The sequence below is a fragment of the Haliotis asinina genome, chromosome 8 (assembly GCF_037392515.1).
Source record: "Haliotis asinina isolate JCU_RB_2024 chromosome 8, JCU_Hal_asi_v2, whole genome shotgun sequence".
NCBI lineage: Eukaryota > Metazoa > Mollusca > Gastropoda > Lepetellida > Haliotidae > Haliotis > Haliotis asinina.
The window spans coordinates 29,117,610-29,141,614 of record NC_090287.1 but is presented as its reverse complement, the minus strand read 5'-3'; the positions used below and the strand labels follow the sequence as shown (position 1 = coordinate 29,141,614).

Genomic DNA, 24,005 nt, shown 5'->3' with positions numbered 1-24,005 from the left:
GGGCCTAAGGTCTTACTACGAAATAAACTTGATTGATTGATTGAATATGGCACTGTGATATACATCAAAACATTGCCAAAAAAGAGAAGTAGCTATCCATAAAATTAAATGTTTTTTCATGTCTGGTCTCAGAAACAAAGTGAGTAGGTTCAATAATGCTTATAGCAATATTCCAACAATGTGACATGGGCCACCAGAAACTGGAATCAAACTCAGGTTTTCTGCATAACAAGTGAATGTGTAATCCACTAGGCTGCCCTATCGTGTCTTGTGGAAACAGAGCCTTGGTGATGGCAATACTAACTTAGGGTACACAACACATAAAAACTACATCGCATGTCCTTCACACCTTGCTAATTGCCATCTCATTCAGATAATCTCACTAGACAATGCCTACCTTCAGCCTCAAAGGTCTCATCCTGAATCCCACGGGACCGAGGGGCATCTTTCCGTCTTCTTTTGATGTGGAACTCATTGTCCTGTAAAACAAACAACAAAGGTAAGCTTTGAAGGAACAAACAGCTTTATGGACAACTTCTGGTTTATTGTATCATAAGTCGCAAGTCAGGTTTGTAAAACTATCACTCCAGCTGAAAAACAGTGTATAATGACAAAGGTAAGCTCACAACTAATTCATTAGTCCCTTCATATTGAACAGATCTAGCATGATGCTTTGAAATACATAACTAACAGAGGTTCCGGGGGCCAAATATTGTTAAAGACTTTGCGTTTCACAGAACACAGTTGTTTCACCTTGTTGCCAGGATCTACTAATTTGATAGGTTTTATGATGACTTGTCAGCACCAAACTTATCGCAACTATAGATGAGACAAACATCTATGACCTGAGTCACGTTAAATGTTTGGCTCAAATATATCAAATGTAAAAATATAATATAGAGTAGTATAGGGAATGATAGTTTTAAAACACTTTCAAGAAATGTCTTTACAAAGCCTTATTTACTAAATAAGGCTTTGGTTGGGCCCCTTAGCTCTTGCTACTATTACCCCTACTACAAAATTACTGTGCCTTGGTAGGAGGTAATACTGTGCCGTACGGTATAATAATTCTTCTCAATAATTCTTCTCTTACAAACCCCCTACCCGGCCCATCCCTCAAGTAGTATAAGTTAGGTTCATCGGCTTTCATATCCACTTTATCTATGTTGTAAGTTTTGACTGACCATATAGGATCGGTGGCCCGCTTACGGCTATCGCCCTCGTGTTCCCCCGGCTGGTATAGATACCTCACTAGGGCCCTATCTGGTATCTGTTTCTCCTTCCCACGCAATGGAGCGGCCGACTCTGCAACTATTGATTTTAGTTTGATAGCGTCTGCCGGTTTCTTACCGGTGAGACGGGTGACTTCATGGTTGATTGCCGACACCACCTTGGGTAACCTCGTGACCCATTCAGTCGATCGTTTTCCAGGGGTGACCATCTCCCTAGCATACTGATGGCCGAACAAGCGCTCAGCCAAAGTCCTATTAAATCTCTCAACTATGGCTTGGCTGCGATGGGCTCCGGCCGTGCCACGCCTGACCTTTGTATCGTGTTTGGCTAGCAGTTGTGACACGGCACCCATGAACTCCCGTCCGGGGTCAACTTGCAGCTCTGTTGGCCACGTCAGCGGGCTGCGTTTGTATATGCGTTCGAATCCTCTGGCTACCTGGGCCGAATCTTTCGTGGTCAAGGGTTCGGCTTCCTTGTAACGACTGGCTACGTCCACTACGGTTAAGGCATACTTGTACCTCTTGTCGTGGGGTAGGAACAGTAGGTCTGCCTGGTGAATGCTATTAGGTATGTTAATGCCGAACCTCCTTCTAGGCACGTAGCGTGGTGCCGGCAAATAGATCTGCCACAGGGCTTGTTTTTCAAGCCACGCTTTGGCTTCCTCCGGGGGTACTCGCGCTATTTTAGCTAGCTTATCTACTGCGCTAGCTCCTTTCCAGTACCCACGCGGGCTGTAGTAAATAGCCTCAAATTTTTTCATGTCCATACGCGTATGTGTTTATCCCATCAATAGCTATCCAACGTTTCGTGTCCATAGGCGACAGGGACGTCTTGTTTATAGTCAGTCCGTATATCTTATGCCCATCACTTCTAAGTGTGTTCATTTTATGTCTAAAGGTACGGGTCTTGAACAGGGCTTCCTTGAATCTGGCGTGTTTGATGTGTTGTTTCACCACATACTTCTTAACCCCCTTAGCCTTCCGGATCTCACTATTGTCGGCTTTCAGTATGGAGTACATCTTAGGTCTCAAACCTATATACTCGGCTATGGGCGTGCCAGCACACTCGTCCTTCATTTTACCTAGGACCTTTTTATTTACCGTACTGTGTAGGGCATGGGTCTTAGGGTAGTCGCTGGTGTCGTATAAATCGAGGTGTTTTTTCATGTCCTCGTACACGTCCTCGGTTCGAATCTCCATCAGCAGGGAATCCGTGTCAGTGTACAGTACTTCACACCTGTCGCCGTACTGTTTCTTGAGCTCGTTGTAGTAAAAGTCGTACATCAGGTGTTTGGATAAATCGAGGATGCTCATCCCCACGTAAACAGGCCGGTTGAATTTTATGTGGCTTTTCTTCATGTGTAGGGCAACCAGGTTGTCTGTGAATATCTTACTACGGTTGAATGCCGGACTGGCTATCAATTTCCTGAGCTTGTCTTCCTCACTAGATCTAACCAGCTTCACGGTCACGCGTTTCCTCAGGTTCTCCATAGTCTTACCAAACACCGAGTTGTTCATGAGCTTGTAGAGATTTTTCTCAAAATCACTGGTGGCTTTTTTTCGTAGGTCTGTGTTCATTCTGATGTAGGGCTCCATCCATGGACTCTGGTCGAACATGAGCACCCTGTGTATTTTGGTCAGCCTCATACCCAACGACAGGTACAGCTGTAGGTTGCGATAGTGAACGATGTACTTGGTCTTATTCATTAAGTTAGGAACGAGTTTTTCAACGTCTGTCACACGCCCACCTGACAAGTTATGTTGGTACTCAGACATCCAGTCGGGGTTAACCTTCATACGTTCGGGGGCCAGGGGGTAGCTGTTGTGCGATGTGTGTAATTCCTTGGGATACTCTAAGTCAACCTCGAGGATATAACCTTTGTTCGAATCTGGTGCAACCTCCATAACATCAACGTGGGGTACCCATTCGAATCCCCCTGTAGGTAGATACTGACTCATGGCCCAGCCGTACAGGTTGTTTGCGTCGAGGTAGAGAATGTGATTGGTTGGTTTGTTAGGATCGTAACCTTTCACGTATTGATTATTTGCTTTCGCGTATCGTTTGGATGCCATGGAAATCCCACCTCGCAAGCCTTTCTCAATGAATAGGTGCATGTCGTAATCTGTGAGCAATTCCAAATTAACTCCGGTCTTTTTAAGCAAGGCGTCCCACGACAGACCTGGGCTGGTGTAATACCATGCGGGGTCGAGTTTATACTGCTTTAAACATGTCTGCCGAAACGTTTCAAACACGTCGGCTAACAGCAGTACATCTGTCCTCAAGTACAGGTCGTGATAATCACCCAGGTTCTTACAACCCAGTTTATTCCATACGATAGTCGCGTGCGAGTAATCATCTCGTGAGACGGACGCCTCATTCAGCTTGCTATAAAAGCAGTCAATAGGGGGTAGTCTGGTCTCGGTGAACTTAGCCCAACTATCCATGTACTCATAGGGGTACACACCCTTCCTCATAAGCAGGGGTCTAGTCTCGGCGTCTGTGTATCGATCGGTGATAGGGAAGGTATTGTTGGCCTTGACCAGACTGTCGAGTGACGACAGGAGGAACTGAAACGAGTCAATGAACCTAAGTCCGTTTAAACTGAAGGAGATGTATCTCTCCATGTTGTTGGGGATGCATGTTATATTACCATCGATTTTCGCGATGGCCTGCATGATCAAGTGTGAGTCGTACCCTCTCAAGTTGTGAAAGACAACGGGGATGTTTATTGTCTTAGGGTTGATTTTAAGCTTGAGGTTGCACGCGTTGTGAGCGGCGCCTCTATACTTACCAGTTATGTGGCAGTGATCTCTCACCGAATCACCGTTAAGTGGTGAGTCACACACGTGACAGTTAGTGCTACTAGCGTGAGCTAGCCTGTCGGCTCGGGTCAGACGCATGGGAGCGATTCTATACAATGTATTCCTAATAATTTTTTCTTCCTCCTGCAAACACTTTAGAAACCTTTCAGCCGCGTCAGGGCCCCTATACACTACAGGAGCTTTCGTTTCCCCGTCACAACGGACGACAATGTATCCAAAACCGCAGGCCTTATGTTCCTGGGTTTTGTGGGTGAAGCTACCCCCACTAGGGGGTGTGGTGGAATCCCCACCCACAACTAAGGCTTCGAAGTCGGCGTATATGATATAAGGTACAGACATTTGGTTCTTGTGGTTACTGAATTGTAGGATATTATCACCTTCCTTAGGCATGTCGACTCGTATGGCCGTCTGCCCCACACCTTGGCAATCATCCCGGTGGGATTCTAATAAATCAGCTCGACTGAAACCGTGTAGGCATCGTACACAAAAGTGTTTTTCCCCAACGTGTTTCGACTGGTCGTGCAACAACCGGCTGAGATGTTTTATCCACGTGTAGTGATACTTTTCACCTCGCTGGATCATGAATATATTGATAACTTGGCGATCCTTCACCGGGCTGACCCTGTGTACTATTGTTGTGTTACCTTCGTGCCCAAAGACATTTATAGCCAGATTATTCTGTTTTTCTACTTTAGTGATCTGGGATATGGGGGTGGGTTCATCTATACCATCCCAATTAAGCCCATCGTCTTGGGGATAATTAGAAGGCCTGTTTGGATTAGTGTCAGCTGGAAATAAGGCTGACCTGATAGCTAACCTCAGGCAATCGTTTCCTCTATTCTTAACGTTTACTATGGCATGTTTGTTTCTATAGTAGGGAGGCAAGGCTAGGTATGACCCGCCTCTGAACGGCACGTAGTTAGCTATGTCTAGATAGACATTATCGATTTTATCTACAGCCCACCCGGACCCCAAGTGTGTGTAGCGTTCTAGGTATTCTCGTATCTGCTGAAAACTGGTATCGATTGATGCGTCAATGGTCTCTGCATGTGTGACGACCTCTTGTTGACCTCGGAAGTAAGGCTGAACATACTCAGTGACCCCTGTGGAGCCCTCCTTATCGAGCGACATTTTCACTGTGATCTGAAACTTGATACTTCCTAGGTTATTTAGTTCCTGGTTGACCTTATCAGCTATCAGAGGCTTGATATCTGTAATGTCTATGTTTCTATCAACGTGCATGCGCCAACCTCTCAAATAGTTGCCTACAGCGCGCTCAGTGCGCACGAACTGTAGGTCAATAGCTCTATTCTGTCGTAATAATTCTACAAGCTGTGGTTTTCTCATACGGGAATACCCGCATAAACCTAAATCGTGTGCCTCGGCTTTCAGTTGTTTTACAGTGGGAGGTTTTGCTACAGGGGCATGTGATAACAATGCGGTTAACCCGGCTCTCCCCAGGTTTGAATAACCCGTGTGTCCAAGCTGTTTTGCTTGAGCTTTTAATTGTTTTACTGTAGGAGGGGCTTCTAAACCTAGTAATCTCAACAATGCTGGCTTCCGCATTCGAGAATACCCGATAACACCTCTCTGTTTTGCGGCCCTCTTGAGCTCGCTTACAGTAGACATCGTGTTTACACCTAAGAGAACTAATGTCTAATTGGTTCACAGTAAGGGGAGGTAACTCTTAAGTGGCTATCTTGAGCAGTCGCCTACGTTCTTTTATGTAGCCTTTTTTATTCTCGTATATGAGTTGATGTCTGACTACGTTCGCTCCGTGAGCTTTACATAAACAGTAGTGCCCTTTAACCCCGATACCACACACAGAACACGTGTAGTTAGGACTTCCCATATGGAAACAACAGAACCCCTGATTCCTACATTTCCTACCACAGGCCTCGGTCTTCCCCATAAGTATGTATTCGCATCGGTATGGAGCGGGTCTCATGTTTATTTTTATAGGTATTTTAGTTTAATTGCTTAGCAACCAACGCAGTAGCTGCTATACCCAACACTATGAAGCCCAGTTCACGATTCATTTGTCCCTTGGATGGTGTGTAGTACTGAGCGAGTGTGGGTTTATTGAGCGGTTCCAATTGTTTACCAGTTAGTAGATAGTATTCTTTCATTGCTTCATCGACATCGTAGAATGTTTTAATGGCATGGTTTTCACGCTTGAGCTGTTCATTAATAAAATCGATCCTCTGGAGGCGTTTTTTAACGTACTCGTCCTGTGCTCTTTGTAATTTCTCAGTAGCGAGATCGTGTCGCTTCCTTTCTTCCTGTATTTCAGCCGCGTGATCATCTCGTAGTTTCGAGAAGAGGTAATTACTCCCGGAAAATGCCAGGGCATTCACTAACGCCCCACCGATCATCATAGCTATCGTGGCCATCCCTATATTTATTTCATTATATTATCAGGTATTATTCCTTGTTTTACTAGGATGTCTTTTGTGGCCATCGCCATACCAAGGTTCATTATGAGCATACCCATATCCTGCAGGTTGAAATCTAGCTTGATAGTTGGTTGTTTAAGCACCATTTTAGTCAACCGAGCGTACCCTACGGCTAGACTAGCGACCACTGTGGCGTGGTATGCGTCGTTGACGAACGTTTTCCCCTCAGACATTATGTATATGATATAAAATATTAAAATTATAACATGATATGCGGGTCGACGGTGGGGGTACCCCCCACACCCCCAACAGTGGGGGTTACCACCTCAGGTACCACCTCACGGTGAGGGTTTCCCTCACGTGTATATAACCACGAGATAGCCAAGGCAGCAGTTACACCTACAGCCAACAACAGTCGGGTTGGGTTGGTCACTTTATGTTGGTTACACCACCGTTTTTTACCGGCAGCTACTCTCTTAGGATTCTTCTGCCTGGTTACTGTTGAAGGGGTCTCCACCGTCACTGTTGGGGGTGGGGTCTCCTCCATCACTGTTGGGGGTACCTCCACTGGGGTTTCCTGTGCAGCATCCATCTATACTATTATTATTATTTTTTCTCTCAAATTGACAATGCTTTGCTGTGATAATCGCCGCCGTCACTGGAGCCAACAACATACCATATTTGTGGTACAGCCCGCAGCTGATAGAGCTCACGGCGTGTTCGATAAAAGGGTCTTTCTCGAGGTCCTCCCACAGGTAAAGTCGGCGCTCTGGTGGAATGGGAAGGAAGTGTGATACAATACCGGTGTATATCTGGGCCATAGCCGATCCTATTGTCTTTGTCATTTCTGCTCCGAGCCGGGACTCGTATCTAGCGTACAGCTTATCGATTTCTTCGGCTGACATTTTGTTAATTTTATCTGGAGTGTAGTCTCCAAAGTAATGTTTGGCTTTGCCGCCAACAGCCAACGCCACCAGTTTCTCTCGCTTGTCATCAGTGGGGCCTGCGGGCGACAATTGTTCGAGTAATTCCTCACACTCCATCTTATAATATAACAAGTAAGATTTAGTTTTAACTATATAATACCCGATACAGGCAAAACACAGAGAAATGAAGGTTAAGTTGCACACGACAAATACTTCAAATATCATAGCTTTTGCTTAGCTTTGCTTAGCTTTGCTTAGCTTTGCTTAGCTTTGCTTAGCTTTGCTTAGCTTTGCTTAGCTTTTGCTTAGCTTTAGCATACTATATATGCTACTGGTTGGTCGGTTTTTAGAACGAGCTTAGCGTGTTTAGTTTCAGCGAGCTGTTTCTTCACCCGTTCCCGTTCTAATTTACTCATCACATCGTTCTCTCTCAAACACTCCTCGAACGAATCCCTGTCCTTGCAGTGAAATAAGGCCACCCATCGCGTCTGCTCCCTGAGGTCTTTCAACACCGAGTTGAACTTCTGCGTTAGCACCCAGACGCTGTGATTTGCATGACGGCCGGAGAAGGCCAGGTACGATAGCATGTCTCTCTTTTTTGTTATCTCGCGATTAGCGCTGCAGTCGTCCAGTATAAACAGCGTCGGTTCCCCTTTAAATTTCTCGTGAAGAGCTTTCAACCAGTCCTGCAGGCGTGTTAAAGGGTTGATTTTGTGTACGTCCGGGTCCGTCATCACCCAAGGTCGCGCGTACGATTTATTCATGCTCAGAGTAGGGCACATGATAACGATGTTATCGAACACATCCTTGTAGTAACCCTCCAACATATCCAACACGAAAACGGTCTTCCCACAGCCAGTCTGCCCGCATATGATAGCGCAGTGTGGGTCAGTGGGTAGTGGGGGGTACCCCCGGGGGGTGTGGGGGTCTCCCCCACTAGTAGATGGCTTGCACGAATCTCCCATTGTCTATATTAAGTTGCGCGTCCATAATAACGTACAGATATAATTTCAACTTACCAGCGGTTTGAGCCTTCTTAGTAATCTGGATGGTTATCCCTTCGCTGCCGTTATCTATACGACGCCCGCTGCCATGCAGTTTATCATCATCCGTGGATCGCATGTCCAACCATAGGGCGTACTTGGTGGTCAGGTATTCACCGATCTGCACGGAGCTTAGGTCCAGGTCCTTTGTTATGTAATTCCCCACTGGTAGCTTTTTTATCTCATCCCACTGCTGGTGTGGTCTCATACCATGACTGAACAGCTGGTTGGGCACGCCCTCGATGGTCACTTCCACCTTTTCAATCTCGGGGTTGAAAAACTTCTCGCTGTCCCTCCGGAATGGATCGTAATCCTCCACGGGGACGACCAGGATACCTTTCATCGATCGCGCCGGCACGTTCAGGTTGATATTCCACACAGTGTCGCTCTTATCTCGCACGACTGATCTATGCCTCAGTACGCGATCGTACAGGATAGCCATCTTCCCAGAGTACTGGCTTCGAACCTGCCTGGCCAGCTCCGGGCTAGTGACCATGTCGAACTCCAGAGAGATGTTGTCTATGGCATAACTGGCCTCATCACCGTTCGGCGTACGAACTACTTTGCTATAGTCGTTAAACGTGAGCTCGTATTCGAGCCTATCACCCAGCGCGGCCTGGTAAAACGGCGCGTGTCCCGTGAGCAACTCGAAGTCGAGCGGCACGCAGAATCGATTCCCGTATGCTAGAGCGATGGCCTTTTCACCGTCCGATAGCTTGTCTTGCTGGTCTGTCGTGAAGACGTATCCTATGCGCGCCCGGGTTGATTTGCTGATACCCTGGTACACATCATTGACTCGTTCTCCCTCGCTTTTCCAGAGATCCTTGTAGCAGTGAAACACGTCGCTGTCGTCGATGCTCAGCACCTCGTTACCGCTGATCTTGACGGTCGTTTTCTTGATGATAGCTCGACCCACGTTCCGCACTAGCTCACGTTTGTCGTTGTCGGAGGTCAACGTGATATTGAACGCCAGTCGAACAGTGCCTGGTACAATGAGGTCATTCTCACCAAGGTTTGGAAATCTAACCAGCAGAGTTTGATTCTGGTCTATCTTGCTGGGATTGTTGGTGATAGTCACCGACTGGCGCACGGCTCTGGCACCTAATGGCTCTCTCAATCTTCTGAAAGGATCTAATTTTCTACCGTACATTGTTATATATAAATAAAATATATTTAAATACTAATGGATGAAGACATACCTATGGATGAGATACCGGGCGCTAGTGCCCAGGCATTCGATGATGAGCAGGAGACCTCATTTACTAGTTCATCATTGAACCAAGAACTTTTGGCAACAACGGTAGATGATTATTACGAAAGTTTAAGAAGTGATAAAAACTACGTTAATCCACAGGGTCGATACATTGATAATTTTTTTATTGATACAAAGGGTGTTCTACGCCTTAAGTCTAAACCAGAGGTTGACCTCATTAACAAGCGCAATAAAAAACCACTGGCCTTATCAACTCTAGCCAGACGCTATGGTGTTGAATTTATCCGTGAACATCTAAACATGCATGATTACGGTGGTGCAATACCTAAGGCCGTTGTTGAAGATCTGCAAGCTACCAGATCCCACCTCACCACTAGAGATGAAATGACACCGCAGCGTGCTACAGAAGCCTCGGACAGCATAGAAAAACTGTTGAGCACCTACTGGGACAAACCGTTACCGGGGTTTGACTTTCCAGTAAGGGAACTGCGCGGCTTAGACGAAGCCGTGAAACGCGTGCGTGGAGAACTCGTGAACAACATGGGGAAACTGAACGAAATCGACGAGCACATCGCTAGGGAAAAAACCAAACTAAACGAAACTGAAAACGATGATATGAAGCGTCGTATCAATGAACGAATACGTGATTTAGAAGACGAGAGACGTACACGATTGGAAGCCGCTTCCTCGAATCGTGAACAGCTTCGATCCCAGATCAGTCGTATTCGGGAAACAATCGATAGAATACTGAATGAGGATACAACTTTAGCCAACAGGATTCGGATATTGTTCCGGGAGCAAGGGATCACCATCGCCAGCATTCTAACTGCATTGGGTTTCATCATATCAACCCTGGTGGTGTCACTGACGGGGGGAACCCCTGTGGGTCCTGCCGGCGGAGGGGGAACTCCCAGCGGTGGTGGTGGTGTTAAAGACTGGATTAAAAAACTCGGGGAAGGCCTAGCTAAACTGGCTGGTAAAGCCGCCGAAGCCCTTCCCGGCATCCTGGGTAGCATCGTCTCGTGGTTGTTGGGCGCTCTGTCTAAAACTGCCATGTGGCTCAGTCAAAACCTGTGGGCAGCCATCGTCGCCGTGGCGGGTCTGGTGTACGTAGCGGCTAAGAAATCTTTAACCAAATAAGTCCCAAAGTTACCCCACCAACCACTAGGGCTGTTTTATTATCAATATGCTGCTGATTGGAGGCCTGAATATGGGGGTGTGTGGGGGGTACCCCCACATGAACTTTAGGCTCCGGAGGTGGCTCCACTATACCCGTTTCACGTGGTGGGATGTGTGGGATATAGGGGGTGTTAATATCGGGGTTGATGCCCAACTTTTGGTCCGCCGTGGCTATGACTATTTTGTTGTTATAACCCACCACTTTTTTTACTCTCAGTTGCATATCACTCGGAGACATATACAGCCCCACACCGAACACGTAGTTAACTTTCGATCTGGCGTATTCTAACACGTTTTGGTAGCGTTCGATGGCCCGCGGGAGATCAACTGGAGAATTAATAGCATCCTCAACGTTGGCAACGAACTGTTTCTGAGCGTCGTAAGCAGTTCCCTTACCGATGATGTTGGAACGCGTTTGCGACTGCGCACCCAACAGCGACCACACATACGTTCGAATCGAGTCGTTCAAGCGTATTGTACCAGCACGAGTGAATCCTTTCGATGTGTCCAGCATGAACATTTTCCACCCGTCTGCGGTTGACTGCTCCACTTTCTGGACTGTGAAAGCAACACCACCTTTAAAGTTCATACGATCATCCCTCCATTCATTACTCGACAAAGCAAAGTCCGGGCGTAGTTTACCTTGTTTCAGTACAAGATCACTGAGTTCTTTCACTGATCGCACGCCATCAGAAGGAATACCCAACCCGTGGTTCGGCCCCGGCAAACGCCAATCCGTCTTCGGGTTTATTTCGAATTCATTACAAATACGTTCGTAGGCCCGTCTATCGTATGGGTTGTTTGTTGCGCCCCACGCTTTGTCCTGTGGGAGGGGGGCACTGATCTCTTTAAGGATACGTCTGACCTGGTAGTACACGTGGAACTTGAACACAGACTGACTCAGCGGTCCACGCTGAGAGTCGGCCAATGCCACACCACACCCCGTTGTAGCGCACCACACAGCAAAGTTGAATTGATTCTGCCAGAACTGCATAGGGTTGTTGAACCACGCGTGGACTGCCTCAATGTTAGTCACCATAAGCTTATACTTATCGAACACATCTAAAAGCTGGGCATTGAAATACAACTCAGGAGCAACCACGATCTTCATGGGGGAGAAATCTACATCCAGTTTAGGGTAAAACACACCAGGGGAATACATTTTAAAACTATTATATAAATAAATATATATGTAATATGTACATAACACTTCCAGGAATAACGAGCGGTGAGGCCGTTCAGCTGACGCACGCGATCGATAACACGTCAGGTCAACTCGAAGTCGCACTCTGTGATATCACCTACCTACCGCAATGGACTAACATTAACGCCAGCAACAATAAGCTGTTCGTCAGTGGAACTCGCAGTCAAATAACTGACGGCTACTACAGCGTGTGCTCGCTAAACGACGAGGTCTTCAAACCCCTGGGAGCCGAACTCAAGATGAACGACTCAAACGGCACAGTGGTGTTAATCAACAACGGAAGAACCTCCTTGAGGCTCGGCCGGCCATTAGCGAGGATACTCGGTATGTCTCCTGACGAGATAAAATCAACAACAACCGTCACAGGCACGAAGTTACCCGACCTAGTACCGTACCGAGAGCTGTACATTCATCTCGGTCAGGTGAGCACAACGTATAACATTCAAGGAGGTCACCCTTCCACTATATTGAGAGCAGTGCCGGTGAAAACTGAGAAATTCAACGACGGTAGAACCGAGTCATTTTCACCACGGCAGTATAAGAGATTAACCCAGGGCAACATACCTGAGCTGACAATATCGGTGTTAGATATAAATCATAATCCTGTAAATATAGGATACCTCAGCTTAACGCTTCACGTAACATGACCAGCGCACAAGGGCCCGGAGTGAAAAAATGCGTCAATATCGGGATCTCCGACCTCGGAGACACACGCGGTTTCGACGCTCCCGGAGTAGATGGTAAATCGTATGCCTTGCAACTGAAAAACAACATTTACAAACGCGTTGAAGTCACCTCCGGTGGAACCCTAAGTGATATAGTAGATACCACAAGAGCAACAGTCAACACTAAGTACACCCTTGTCAACACCGGTGATAATAATTGGGTAATATACCCATCGTTCGGTGGTAAACTGTTCGACTTAGACGATGTTGAGAGCACTACCGTCGTCAAAAACAAACCATATATGCTCGTCTTCACCGAAGATGACAAGTGGGTGTTGTTACCCGATAACAAATGGTTTCTCAATATTAAACTCGTCTCCCCTTACGTGTTCACGGATAACAAAGACAACCACCTAAACAAAGTCGTGAACAATGGAACCCTGCTCGTGGCTTACGTCCCAACTCATAGACGTAGTATAGTCGTCAGCCCAGTCAACACTATAGCAGCCCACATGCTATCGAGTAAACCGGCCATGCAAAACGTGAAATTGCAGTTGGTGTCTGAATTCGAAGGCGTGGTCAAGATACTAGAGGATCTACCGGCAAACTCAACATTGTTCATCAAAGTCTACCTAGGGGAACCATCGGGGAATGATGTCGAGATCGTGAAGGGGATCAAACTCGGGTGGGTGAAACGACACCAGTTTCAAGTTTGCAACGTTTACGTGCGGGTGGGTGTCGACTCCAAGACCAGTCTGCAGGGGGTCAACGTGATCGTGGAAAACAAGATATCACTAATCAATATCTTCCTGCCTGACAACATACACTTCATGGGTATGAAGTTAACCCCTGAATTATTATCAGAAAACCAGTTGGAAATTATATCATAATAGTATAATAATGACTAGTCATCATCCCAACACTACGCTTAACGACCTGGGAGATACGGAGGGATTCGATCAGCCTGGTGAGGAAGATGAATTATACATCCTGCACTTCAAAGACAACGTGTACAGACGGGTGTCGTTATCAGATTTAAAAGAACCCAAATGGCTGATCAACTTAACACTCGCCTCACCTTATATCACAACAAAAGAGGGGTGGAGGTTTATCTCTAAGATTAGGAATAACGGTATCTGGCCCGGGGATTTCATTACGGGGAATGAAGCAACAGCCGAGGTATATTTTTATGAAGGAAAAATTGGATTAATTTCTGGAATAGAAAGTAAATTAACATTTAGCAGTAGTTATTTACACGAAAGGCAGCTTGAGATATTCTCCCCCTACACAATCATCATAGAAGTCATGTTTACGTATTTTGACCAGGAAAACTCCTCGAAAGGACGTCAATTTTTACCCGGGGTGGTATTACACTGGTTTACCGAACACTTAGATCAATATTGCCGTATTGTTATACAACGGGATACCCCCACGGGTTCTATAAAACGTTTAATAAGCCTCCCTGGGGTTTTTATTACAACAGAAAAGTCTATTGGCTTAACACCTATTATCATTAGTTATGATCTACTCCTTATAGGCTTCAAATACATTGATAGACTATTAACTGAAACCCAATTAAAATATTTTTCAAAATATATATTATAGGATGGGTCTGTACCCAGTCGTAGAGGAAGTAGCGAAGACGTTGGAAACCGTAGATGGGTTCCGCTTGAGGCAGTTATGTGATGTGAAACGTCAACTAGAACAAGACCGTGACACGCGAAAAGCATTATGTAAAAAGTACAATAGAGCTTTCAATATCGTGGACGGGGCTGACACTGCCCTTATGACAACCAGCATGGGACTAGGGGCGGCAGGCGTTGGGTTGTTAACCACCATCGTGGCTGCACCTATAGTGCTAGGTATTGAAATAACGGCTGGGGTGACAGGGTTGGTAGGGGTGGCGCTTAAGTTAGTATCACGTAGACTTAATCGTAAGGCATTGAAACACGACGAGATCAGGGTTCTGGCCGAAGCAAAGCTGAACACAGTGAGTGAGCGAATTTCCACGGCACTCTCTGACAGTAAGATCTCAGAAGAGGAGTTTCGTTCAATCCTATCTGAACTCACAAAATATAACGGAATGAAACAAGATATTCGGTCCAAGTCTCGTAAGTCTGCTATCAGCGAGGATGAGAAAAAAAAGTACATAGAACAGGGGATACAAAAAGCCCAACAAGCCTTTATTACGAACACCAAAGAGATCATAGGCGGTTCACGTTAAACTGTTTCATCGATATAAACATAACATAGGGGCGATAGCCGTAAGCGAGCCACCGATCCTATATGGTCAGTCAAAACTTACAACATAGATAAAGTGGATATGAAAGCCGACGAACCTAACTTATACTACTTGAGGGATGGGCCGGGTAGGGGGTTTGTAAGAGAAGAATTATTGATCGTACCGTACGGCACAGTATTACCTCCTACCAAGGCACAGTAATTTTGTAGTAGGGGTAATAGTAGCAAGAGCTAAGGGGCCCAACCAAAGCCTTATTTAGTAAATAAGGCTTTGTAGAGACATTTCTTGAAAGTGTTTTAAAACTATCATTCCCTATACTACTTATAGCAAAGAAAATTACTACATAAATGTAAGAAAGAGCTTCACCATTTACTGAGAAAGGGTGATATCCTAAATATATCACATGCTGTAGGTACAGTATTCTCTCCAACAAAAATCTTTGCACTTATTACATGAACAAGTGGATGCCTAGAGGTAGAGAGACTACAGACTGATGTGATAAATCAGGACCCTTTGTTTCTAGGCTTTGAAAGATTCAGTGGATACTGGTAAGTAAAATAAATCCCACACATCCAGTGCTCATAACAGAGCTGGTGCCTGTAAGAGATCCATGGCTTAATGTCTTGTACATGACTGTTGTTTATTTAACGTCAATGCCTTTAATGGCACAGCAGCAACTAGGTTAATTTAGGGGACCTTCTCAGATCTGATATCCACACTGGGTAAAATGCATGAAAGACCTCAGCTTGCCTGGAATGAACACATGGAGACACACAGAATATAGGGGGATATCCACAGAGCGAGTGGGTGAGTTCAGTTTTATGCCACACTCCGCAATATTCCTGCTGTATGTTGGCTGTCTGTAAATATTATTGAGTCTGGACCAGACAACCCAGTGATCAACTCAGGCATAAGCACTGCTCAAAGCAAATGGGAACCCATGATATGTGTCAACATAGTCAGCTAGCCTGACCACCCTATCCCATTAGTCACATCCTACAACAAACATGGGATACTGAAGATCAATTCTAACTCAGATCTCTATGGGTTGATATCAACAGAATGTACAAACATGAGGTATTGGGGATCTCCACTTCCTTGGCATCAGCACAGGGGTACAAGCAGGGCACCCAACCCCTTCTCCGCCCTGCTATCCAGTGAGGGTGACAAACAACAGTTATACAAAACACTCTGATGTATTTTAATCCAGTACAAACAAACAATATCCTTTAACAAAGGACAGGGTCTGCTGAGAATGAACTACAACCTGTAAGCTCAGGTAAATAATTAGAAGTTCATTTACACCATACAATAGGACTTTAGCGTAGTCTCTGGTTCAGGACACAATTCTGACATGTTATTTCAGCATGTTTGTTATTACATCTGTTTTCTCAAGTACTCATTGTCATTTCAAGGCCCTAACCTTGACAGATGTTTGATTATCATCTATTCATGAAAGTCAACAGCATTTTCACAAAAACAAGATCATTCATCTGCGAACCGTAAGTTACGTACTGCTGAACTAGGGTGACGGGATACAAAAGCATCTGAAAAATTCAAATATTAATGTTTAGAAATAGACAATGATATCAATATTGATTCCTAGAGATAATATTGACTCAACAACAAGTAGATGCAACACGTGCACTAAGAAATCTAGTACACTGGTGATACATACGGAGCCACGTGAGCCTTTCTTCATTTTACGATGCATTTTAAAGTAATTTCCAACTCAAGGAATGTGTCAGCATTGATTGGCCTTAAGCTGTTGTTATTTGTTGGTTGTTTATTGATTGCACCAACATGGATGACGATATGGCACAGATGGTCATGTTGCCGGAACGTGTTTGGACAGTGATATATACTAACTTTATAAATCATTATCTACATCAATACATTTCAAATGTGCACCTTCTTGGCCTAGTTGACAAAACGTTTCCCTGCAGTGCATATTGTTTGCGGTTCAGTCCCCAGCCTCATCTTAACACCATGGTTTTCGGAATCAAAATCAAGAATCAAGCCAGAGTTAAAGTGAGAGAACAAGTTCAGTTTTACACCGCATTCATCAACATTCAAGCTATATGGTTCTGGTCTGTAAATAACTGAGCCTGGACCAGACAACAGCAAGAGTATCTATCTACACAACGGAATACAAAGACATCTGTAAACCAAGCTGGTGGGCCTCACCACCCAATCCCATTTATAAGTCGCCAAGTTTGAGACCAGCATGAAGAGTCATCATCAGTTCTAACCTGGATCTTTATGAGTTGCGAGGTAAATTAAGCTACCACAAGAAACATACATGCCTACAGTATAACCCTAAAACAGTAACATCTGTCCAGGAAGATAATGTCAACCAGGGTGGTGCTATATGCACAGGGAAACCATTCTGATTAATCAAACCCAACTCATATGTAATTACATATACATCATAGGAACTACTGTAACAGAGATCTTGATCCATTCAACAAGCTCATCAAGTACAAGGACATTGCAAAGTACTTTGTAAGACATCGTCATCCTGGATTTTGTTGTGATGATCATAATACATTATAACAGTGACTGAATTACAATAATATTACAACAGAGTAATAATAATGGTAATATTTAAGTGTCTTGGACCCCCATTTTGTAGTCCATGACTCCAGGAAATTAAGAGTATGAGTAACCAGAGACCCTCCAATGCTGTTTTCAAAGTAAATCCCTGAGTCACACTACAGTTTGAGTCCTGCCAGTTGCATGCCAAAACATCAAATGATACACACACTTTGGGTCTGAGTCAGACCAATATTTTCTCTGAATACACAATTAGAATACGCGATTTAGAAAGTGGTTAGATTTAAACATGACTAGACAGAGGAGTGTTGCTAACGTTTCTTGTCTACCCTACCAGAGAAGGGTTGTTAGCCTCTCCGATAAGCCCAAAAGACGGAGGGATGTTAGCTTCTTCCATAGCTCAACCAGACAGAAGAGGGGTATCAGTCCCTCCTATAAACCCTACTAGATGGAGCAAGACAGGGGACAGTTGTTTGCCTCTCCTTCCTACCCTAACAGACATAGGAGGGTGTTAGCCTCTGTTTCCTACTGTACCATGCACAGGATGGCTGTTAGCCTCTCCTTCCTACTCTACCAGACAGGGGATGGTCGATAGCCTCTCCTTTCTACTCTACCAGATAAGGGATGGTTGTGGATGGTTGTTAGCCTCTCCTTCCTACCAGACAGGGGAGGGCTGATAGCCTCTCCCAAGGGCTATTTTGCATAGAACATCTACAATAATCTAGTCTGTACAAATTGAAAACCTTTGGATGTTGTTAGTCTCTCCTTCCTACCCTACCAGACAGGGGAGGGTTGATAGCCTCTCCTTCCTACCCTACCAGACAGGGGATGGTTGTTAGCCTCTCCTTCCTACCCTACCAGACAGGGGAGGGTGTTAGCCTCTCCTTCCTACCCTATCAGATGGGGGAGGGTTGCTAGCCTCTCCTTCCTACTCTATCAGACAGGGGATGGCTGTTAGCCTCTCCTTCCTACCCTATCAGATGGGGGAGGGTTGCTAGCCTCTCCTTCCTACTCTACCAGACGGGGGATGGTTGTGGATGGTTGTTAGCCTCTCCTTCCCCACCAGACGGGGGAAGTGTTGATAGCCTCTCCCAAGTGCATATTGCACAGAACATCTATAATAATCTAGTCTGTACAAACTGAAAACCTTTAGATGTTGCTAGCCTCTCCTTCCTACCCTACCACACAGAGGACGCTAGTTAGCCTCTTCTTCCTACCCTACCAGACAGGGGAGGGTTGATAGCCTCTCCTTCCTACCCTACCAGACGGGGGATGGTTGTTGGTCTCTCCTTCCTACCCTACCAGACAGGGGGATGGTTGATAGCCTCTCCTTCCTACCCTACCAGACAGGGGAGGGTTGATAGCCTCTCCTTCCTACCCTACCAGACGGGGATGGTTGTTGGCCTCTCCTTCCTTCCCTACCAGACACGGGATGGTTGATAGCCTCTCCTTCCTACCCTACCAGACGGGGGATGGTTGTTGGCCTCTCCTTCCTACCCTACCAGACAGGGGATGGTTGATAGCCTCTCCTTCCTACCCTACCAGACGGGGGATGGTTGTTGGCCTCTCCTTCCTACCCTACCAGACACAGGATGGTTGATAGCCTCTCCTTCCTACCCTACCAGACGGGGGATGGTTGTTGGCCTCTCCTTCCTACCCTACCAGACAGGGGAGGGTTGATAGCCTCTCCTTCCTACCCTACCAGACGGGGATGGTTGTTGGTCTCTCCTTCCTACCCTACCAGACAGGGGGATGGTTGTTGGCCTCTCCTTCCTACCCTACCAGACAGAGGAGAGTTGATAGGCTCTCCTTCCTACCCTACCAGACAGGGGAGGGTTGATAGCCTCTCCTTCCTACCCTACCAGACGGGGGATGGTTGTTGGCCTCTCCTTCCTACCCTACCAGACACGGGATGGTTGATAGCCTCTCCTTCCTACCCTACCAGATGGGGATGGTTGTTGGTCTCTCCTTCCTACCCTACCAGACAGGGGAGGGTTGATAGCCTCTCCTTCCTACCCTACCACACAGAGGACGCTAGTTAGCCTCTCCTTCCTACCCTACCAGACACGGGATGGTTGATAGCCTCTCCTTCCTACCCTACCAGACGGGAGGGTTGATAGCCTCTCCTTCCTACCCTACCAGACGGGGGATGGTTGTTGGCCTCTCCTTTCTACCCTACCAGACAGGGGAGGGTTGATAGCCTCTCCCAAGTGCATATTGCACAGAACATCTATAATAATCTAGTCTGTACAAATTGAAAACCTTTGGATGCTGATCATTCTCTAATGTATCGGCACAAGTCCAGAACATTTTTCCAACTGAGTTGAAGACTTTTACCATCAGTGATCCAATTCAAACATCAGCCCTAGACATTCTTATTCAACTAGCACCGAATGTGCTGGTTATAAAAAAAAAATCATAGGAAAAAGAGTCATGGAAACAAAGTCATGGAGGAAAAAATAGTTATCAGTAAAATAACTAACATAAAACATCCCGTTCTCAAGTTATTTCCTTTGTTTATACTGTATTTTGTGAATACTATTGCACTTCATTCTCAGAAATATAAACATCCTGGGGTTTAATAAATACTATTTCGCTTTCATCACAAAAACTAACTCTACAAAAAAAAAAATTTAAAAACAGTCCTGTCCTCTATTTACATGTACTCTGCTCATACTATTTGTATGGCCACTGGAAAGGTGCCATCATGCTTCAAAGAGGCAGTTATCAAGCCACAAATCAAGAAACCAGCTCTTGACGCTCAGACCTTGAGCAACTACCGCCCGGTATCCAACTTGACATTCATGTCAAAGATTCTAGGAAAAGTTGTTAAAGCACAGCTCGTGGAACATCTTCAAAAGTCTAATCTGATGGACAACTATCAGTCCGCATATAGAGTGGCACACAGCACTGAGACGGCTCTAAACTGTGTTATGAATAACATAAAAATGTCTGTCGATTCTGGAGACATCGCCATGTTAGTCCTGTTAGACTTATCAGCCGCTTTCGACACCATCGACCACGCAATGCTCCTGAGTCGTTTGGAACACGACTATGGCTTGAAGGGCACTGTCTTGGAGTGGTGTTCATCATACCTTACAGATAGGAAACAGTTTGTCCAAATAAATAAAGCTATGTCCCACAGTGAAGTTCTGGCCTGTGGTGTCCCTCAAGGGTCCGTGCTCGGTCCGATCCTTTTCACCATGTACACAAGACCTTTGGGACACTTGATATCAGAGAAGCATGTGGCTCATCATTTCTATGCTGATGACTCGCAGCTGGTAGACAGTTTCAGACCCACCTTAGCAAGTCAGATGGAATCTTTGCATAACATGGAAAGTTGTCTCAACAATGTCAAATCCTGGATGTCAACCAACATGCTTAAATTAAATGACGAAAAGACAGAGGCCATCATCATCGCTCCACCTTCTAGACAGCTAAAATCCCGGCTAACCCACCTGCAAATTGGACAGTCTCTCATACCTTTCTTGCCTCATGTAAAAAATCTTGGTGTTTTTATTGACTCTTCTCTTACTATGGATAAGCAAGTGGACCATCTCTGCAAAGTATGTCACTTTCATTTGAGAAACATAGGATCAATCCGTCATCTTCTTACAGCTGAAACCACAGCCACTCTGGCTAGATCGCTCATACTTTCTCGTCTGGATTACTGTAACAGCTTACTGGTGGGAATATCAGGAGATCAGCTGAACAGATTGCAGAGGATACAGAACAGGGCTGCCCATATAATAACCAGGACTAAGCTCCATTCTCACATCTCCCCAGCCCTAAAGTCACTGCACTGGCTCAGGATCCGTGAAAGGATTGACTTTAAGATCCTTTCTTTAGTCTACAAGTCTTTTCAAAACACTGCCCCGTCTATCTTCAGGACATGTTTGCCCACTACAAGCCCTCTAGAAATCTCCCATCAGCTGACCAACTGCTCTTGACTGTACCAGTATATAAACTGAAATCTATTGGGGCTCGATCCTTCTCACATGCAGCTGCCTCATTATGGAACTCTCTCCCATTTAACCTCAAGAGTGCATCTACGCTATCTTTGTTTAAATCTGGACTAAAAACATATCTCTTCCAACGCTACCACTAACTGTATCCACTGTTGTCCGCCCTGTGCATATGCACAGATGTCATACACGCTTTGAGCATGTCCCTCAGTGATGTGGAACTAGCGCTTTATAAATACCCTTATTATTATTACTATTTCACCTTCAGGGCAATTATTCCCTTTGGTATAATGTTGTGAGCAATTGGATCTTAACAACAAAGAAGAAATGAATATTTTATAAGAAATTTAGTTCTTAAAGGATTATGGGTTGATCTAGTGCTATTGTAGATGATAGTGTTGTGGTGTGTTCATTCAATGATTTCACATATGAATACATCAATTTAGGATACGGTAGAATGTTATGATAAGGGTCTTGGATCCAGGAAGTATCTGGTGAAACCCCTATTCTAACTGGGGTGCTGGTCTGCTTGGGGGAATTAGCTCAGCAAAGAGTCCGTGTTTGGACATAACAAACACCAAGGAATTCACAAGACATGCATATGCTGAGTCTACAAATCTCTATTCTTGTACACAAACATAACATTAAAATTCTGAGTTTATTACAGACATTAGCTAGAACAAGTTTAACAATCATAACAATCTCAACAATGTACAACTTAAGAATATTGCAATTAAAATCTAAATAACTTAGATGCCAATTAATCTGCCTTAGTCATCAACATGGGGCCATTTAAGGGAATGTTCTCAACTGAATCTACACCTGAATTATCTGAAGCTTGATTTCAAGGTGATAGTTTTACATTTACCTTCCATAGTGACGAGAGTGAACTGAAGACCTGTATACCAGTCAAACTTTTAAACATGATATGTTTGTTTTGTTGATTAATGACCATCAAACAATGTTGATTTGCAGCTAAGAAGGTTGAATCAACCAATCAGTGGCTGAGCTGACACTAAGTGAGTTCACTAATCATGTTGTTAATTGGGTCGGGGGGTGTAGTAATTCAGTTTGCTATGTCTAGTAATTCACTACTCACGAGTTCATTATTCGCATATAGTTTTGATGATATTATAAAGGACTATTGACGGGGCTTTTAAATTTGTTCGTTTATAATACCTGTGTTCGCTATATCCCCTTGTACGCTATATCCAGGTTCTACTGTAGGTTCAGACCCGTGAAGGTCCCGGGGTAGAATAGGCCTTCAGCAACCCATGCTTGCTATAAAAGGCGACTCAGCTTGTCGTAAGAGGCGACTAAAGGGATCGGGTGGTCAGACTCGCTGACTTGGTTGACACATGTCATCGGTTCCCAATTGCGCAGATCGATGCTCATGTTGTTGATCACTGGATTGTCTGGTCCAGACTCGATTATTTACAGACCGCCGCCATATAGCTGTAATATTGCTGAGTGCGGCGTAAAACTAAACTCACTCACTCACTACTGTAGGTTCAAATGTGGTTCGAGGATATTTATGAAGTGCTATTGATGCTAATACCGTTATGAATGAATATATTATCAATACTGACTTTTTTTCCCCCCATGACTTTTTGTCCCATGACTTTTTTCCTACAATCTATGTTCCACGTACGCTTCTCTAACATGTACTCTCCAATCTCCCTGTAACATACATGTGTATGGACGTATGTGTTATATAAGCAACCATATAATTATTATTATTACACAGGGATTTATGATGTACATTGTTCAGAAAATCTGGGTCCCCAAGACAATTTTCATTTGCAGTATTTTCAAGATTATTTCTTCCACACAATTATTTTCCAAACTCCTGTAATATATGTCATATTTGGGATAAGCTATCAGTAGGGTACACAGTGTATGTCGCCGACACTTCCAGGTATCCGACTTACATTTTTTATTCCAAATATGAGTGAGTGAGTGAGTGAGTTTAATTTTACGCCGCACTGAGCAATATTCCAGCTATATGGCGGCGGTCTGTAAATAATCAAGTCTGGACCAGACAATCCAGTGATCAACAACATGAGCATCAATCTGCGCAATTGGGAACCGATGACATGTGTCAACCAAGTCAGCGAGCCTGACCACCCGATCCTGTTAGTCGCCTCTTACAACAAGCATAGTCGCAATTTGTGGGAAGCATGGGTTGCTGAAGGCGTATTCTACCCCGGGACCTTCACGGGTCCCAAATATGACATATGTTACATTTGACCACTTTCTAAATGGCATTGTGTAATCACATACTCCTGTAGTCATTTTGCTCTCAGCAAAACATTCAAATGTAACAACAAAATTTGATCCTATTTGAGATATTTCACCTAAGTTTATTATACAATATGAAACTTCAGACAAGAGCGATGGAATATTAAGAATGGTCTCGAGCTCATTGCACACAACAAGAGCCATTCCAAGTGTCTACTTCAACTCAAATCCTGTTTCTTTTCCACATACACTGCATGTTTCGATCATTCATGGGGGTAGACGATCAGGTGAGTGTTGAGTGTTATGTCACACTGTACTGA

General features: G+C 44.9%; 1 protein-coding gene across 2 annotated transcripts in view; it reads right to left on the bottom strand.

Moving 5' to 3' along the window:
• LOC137294747 (ninein-like protein) overlaps positions 1 to 24,005 on the bottom strand; it is an 85,464-nt gene that overhangs the window by 28,007 nt on the left and 33,452 nt on the right. For both annotated transcript variants that reach the window (XM_067825846.1, XM_067825844.1), the window contains exon 5: positions 398 to 479. In XM_067825846.1, the coding sequence (XP_067681947.1) occupies positions 398 to 479 (82 nt within the window). The remainder of the gene's footprint in view (positions 1 to 397; positions 480 to 24,005) is intronic.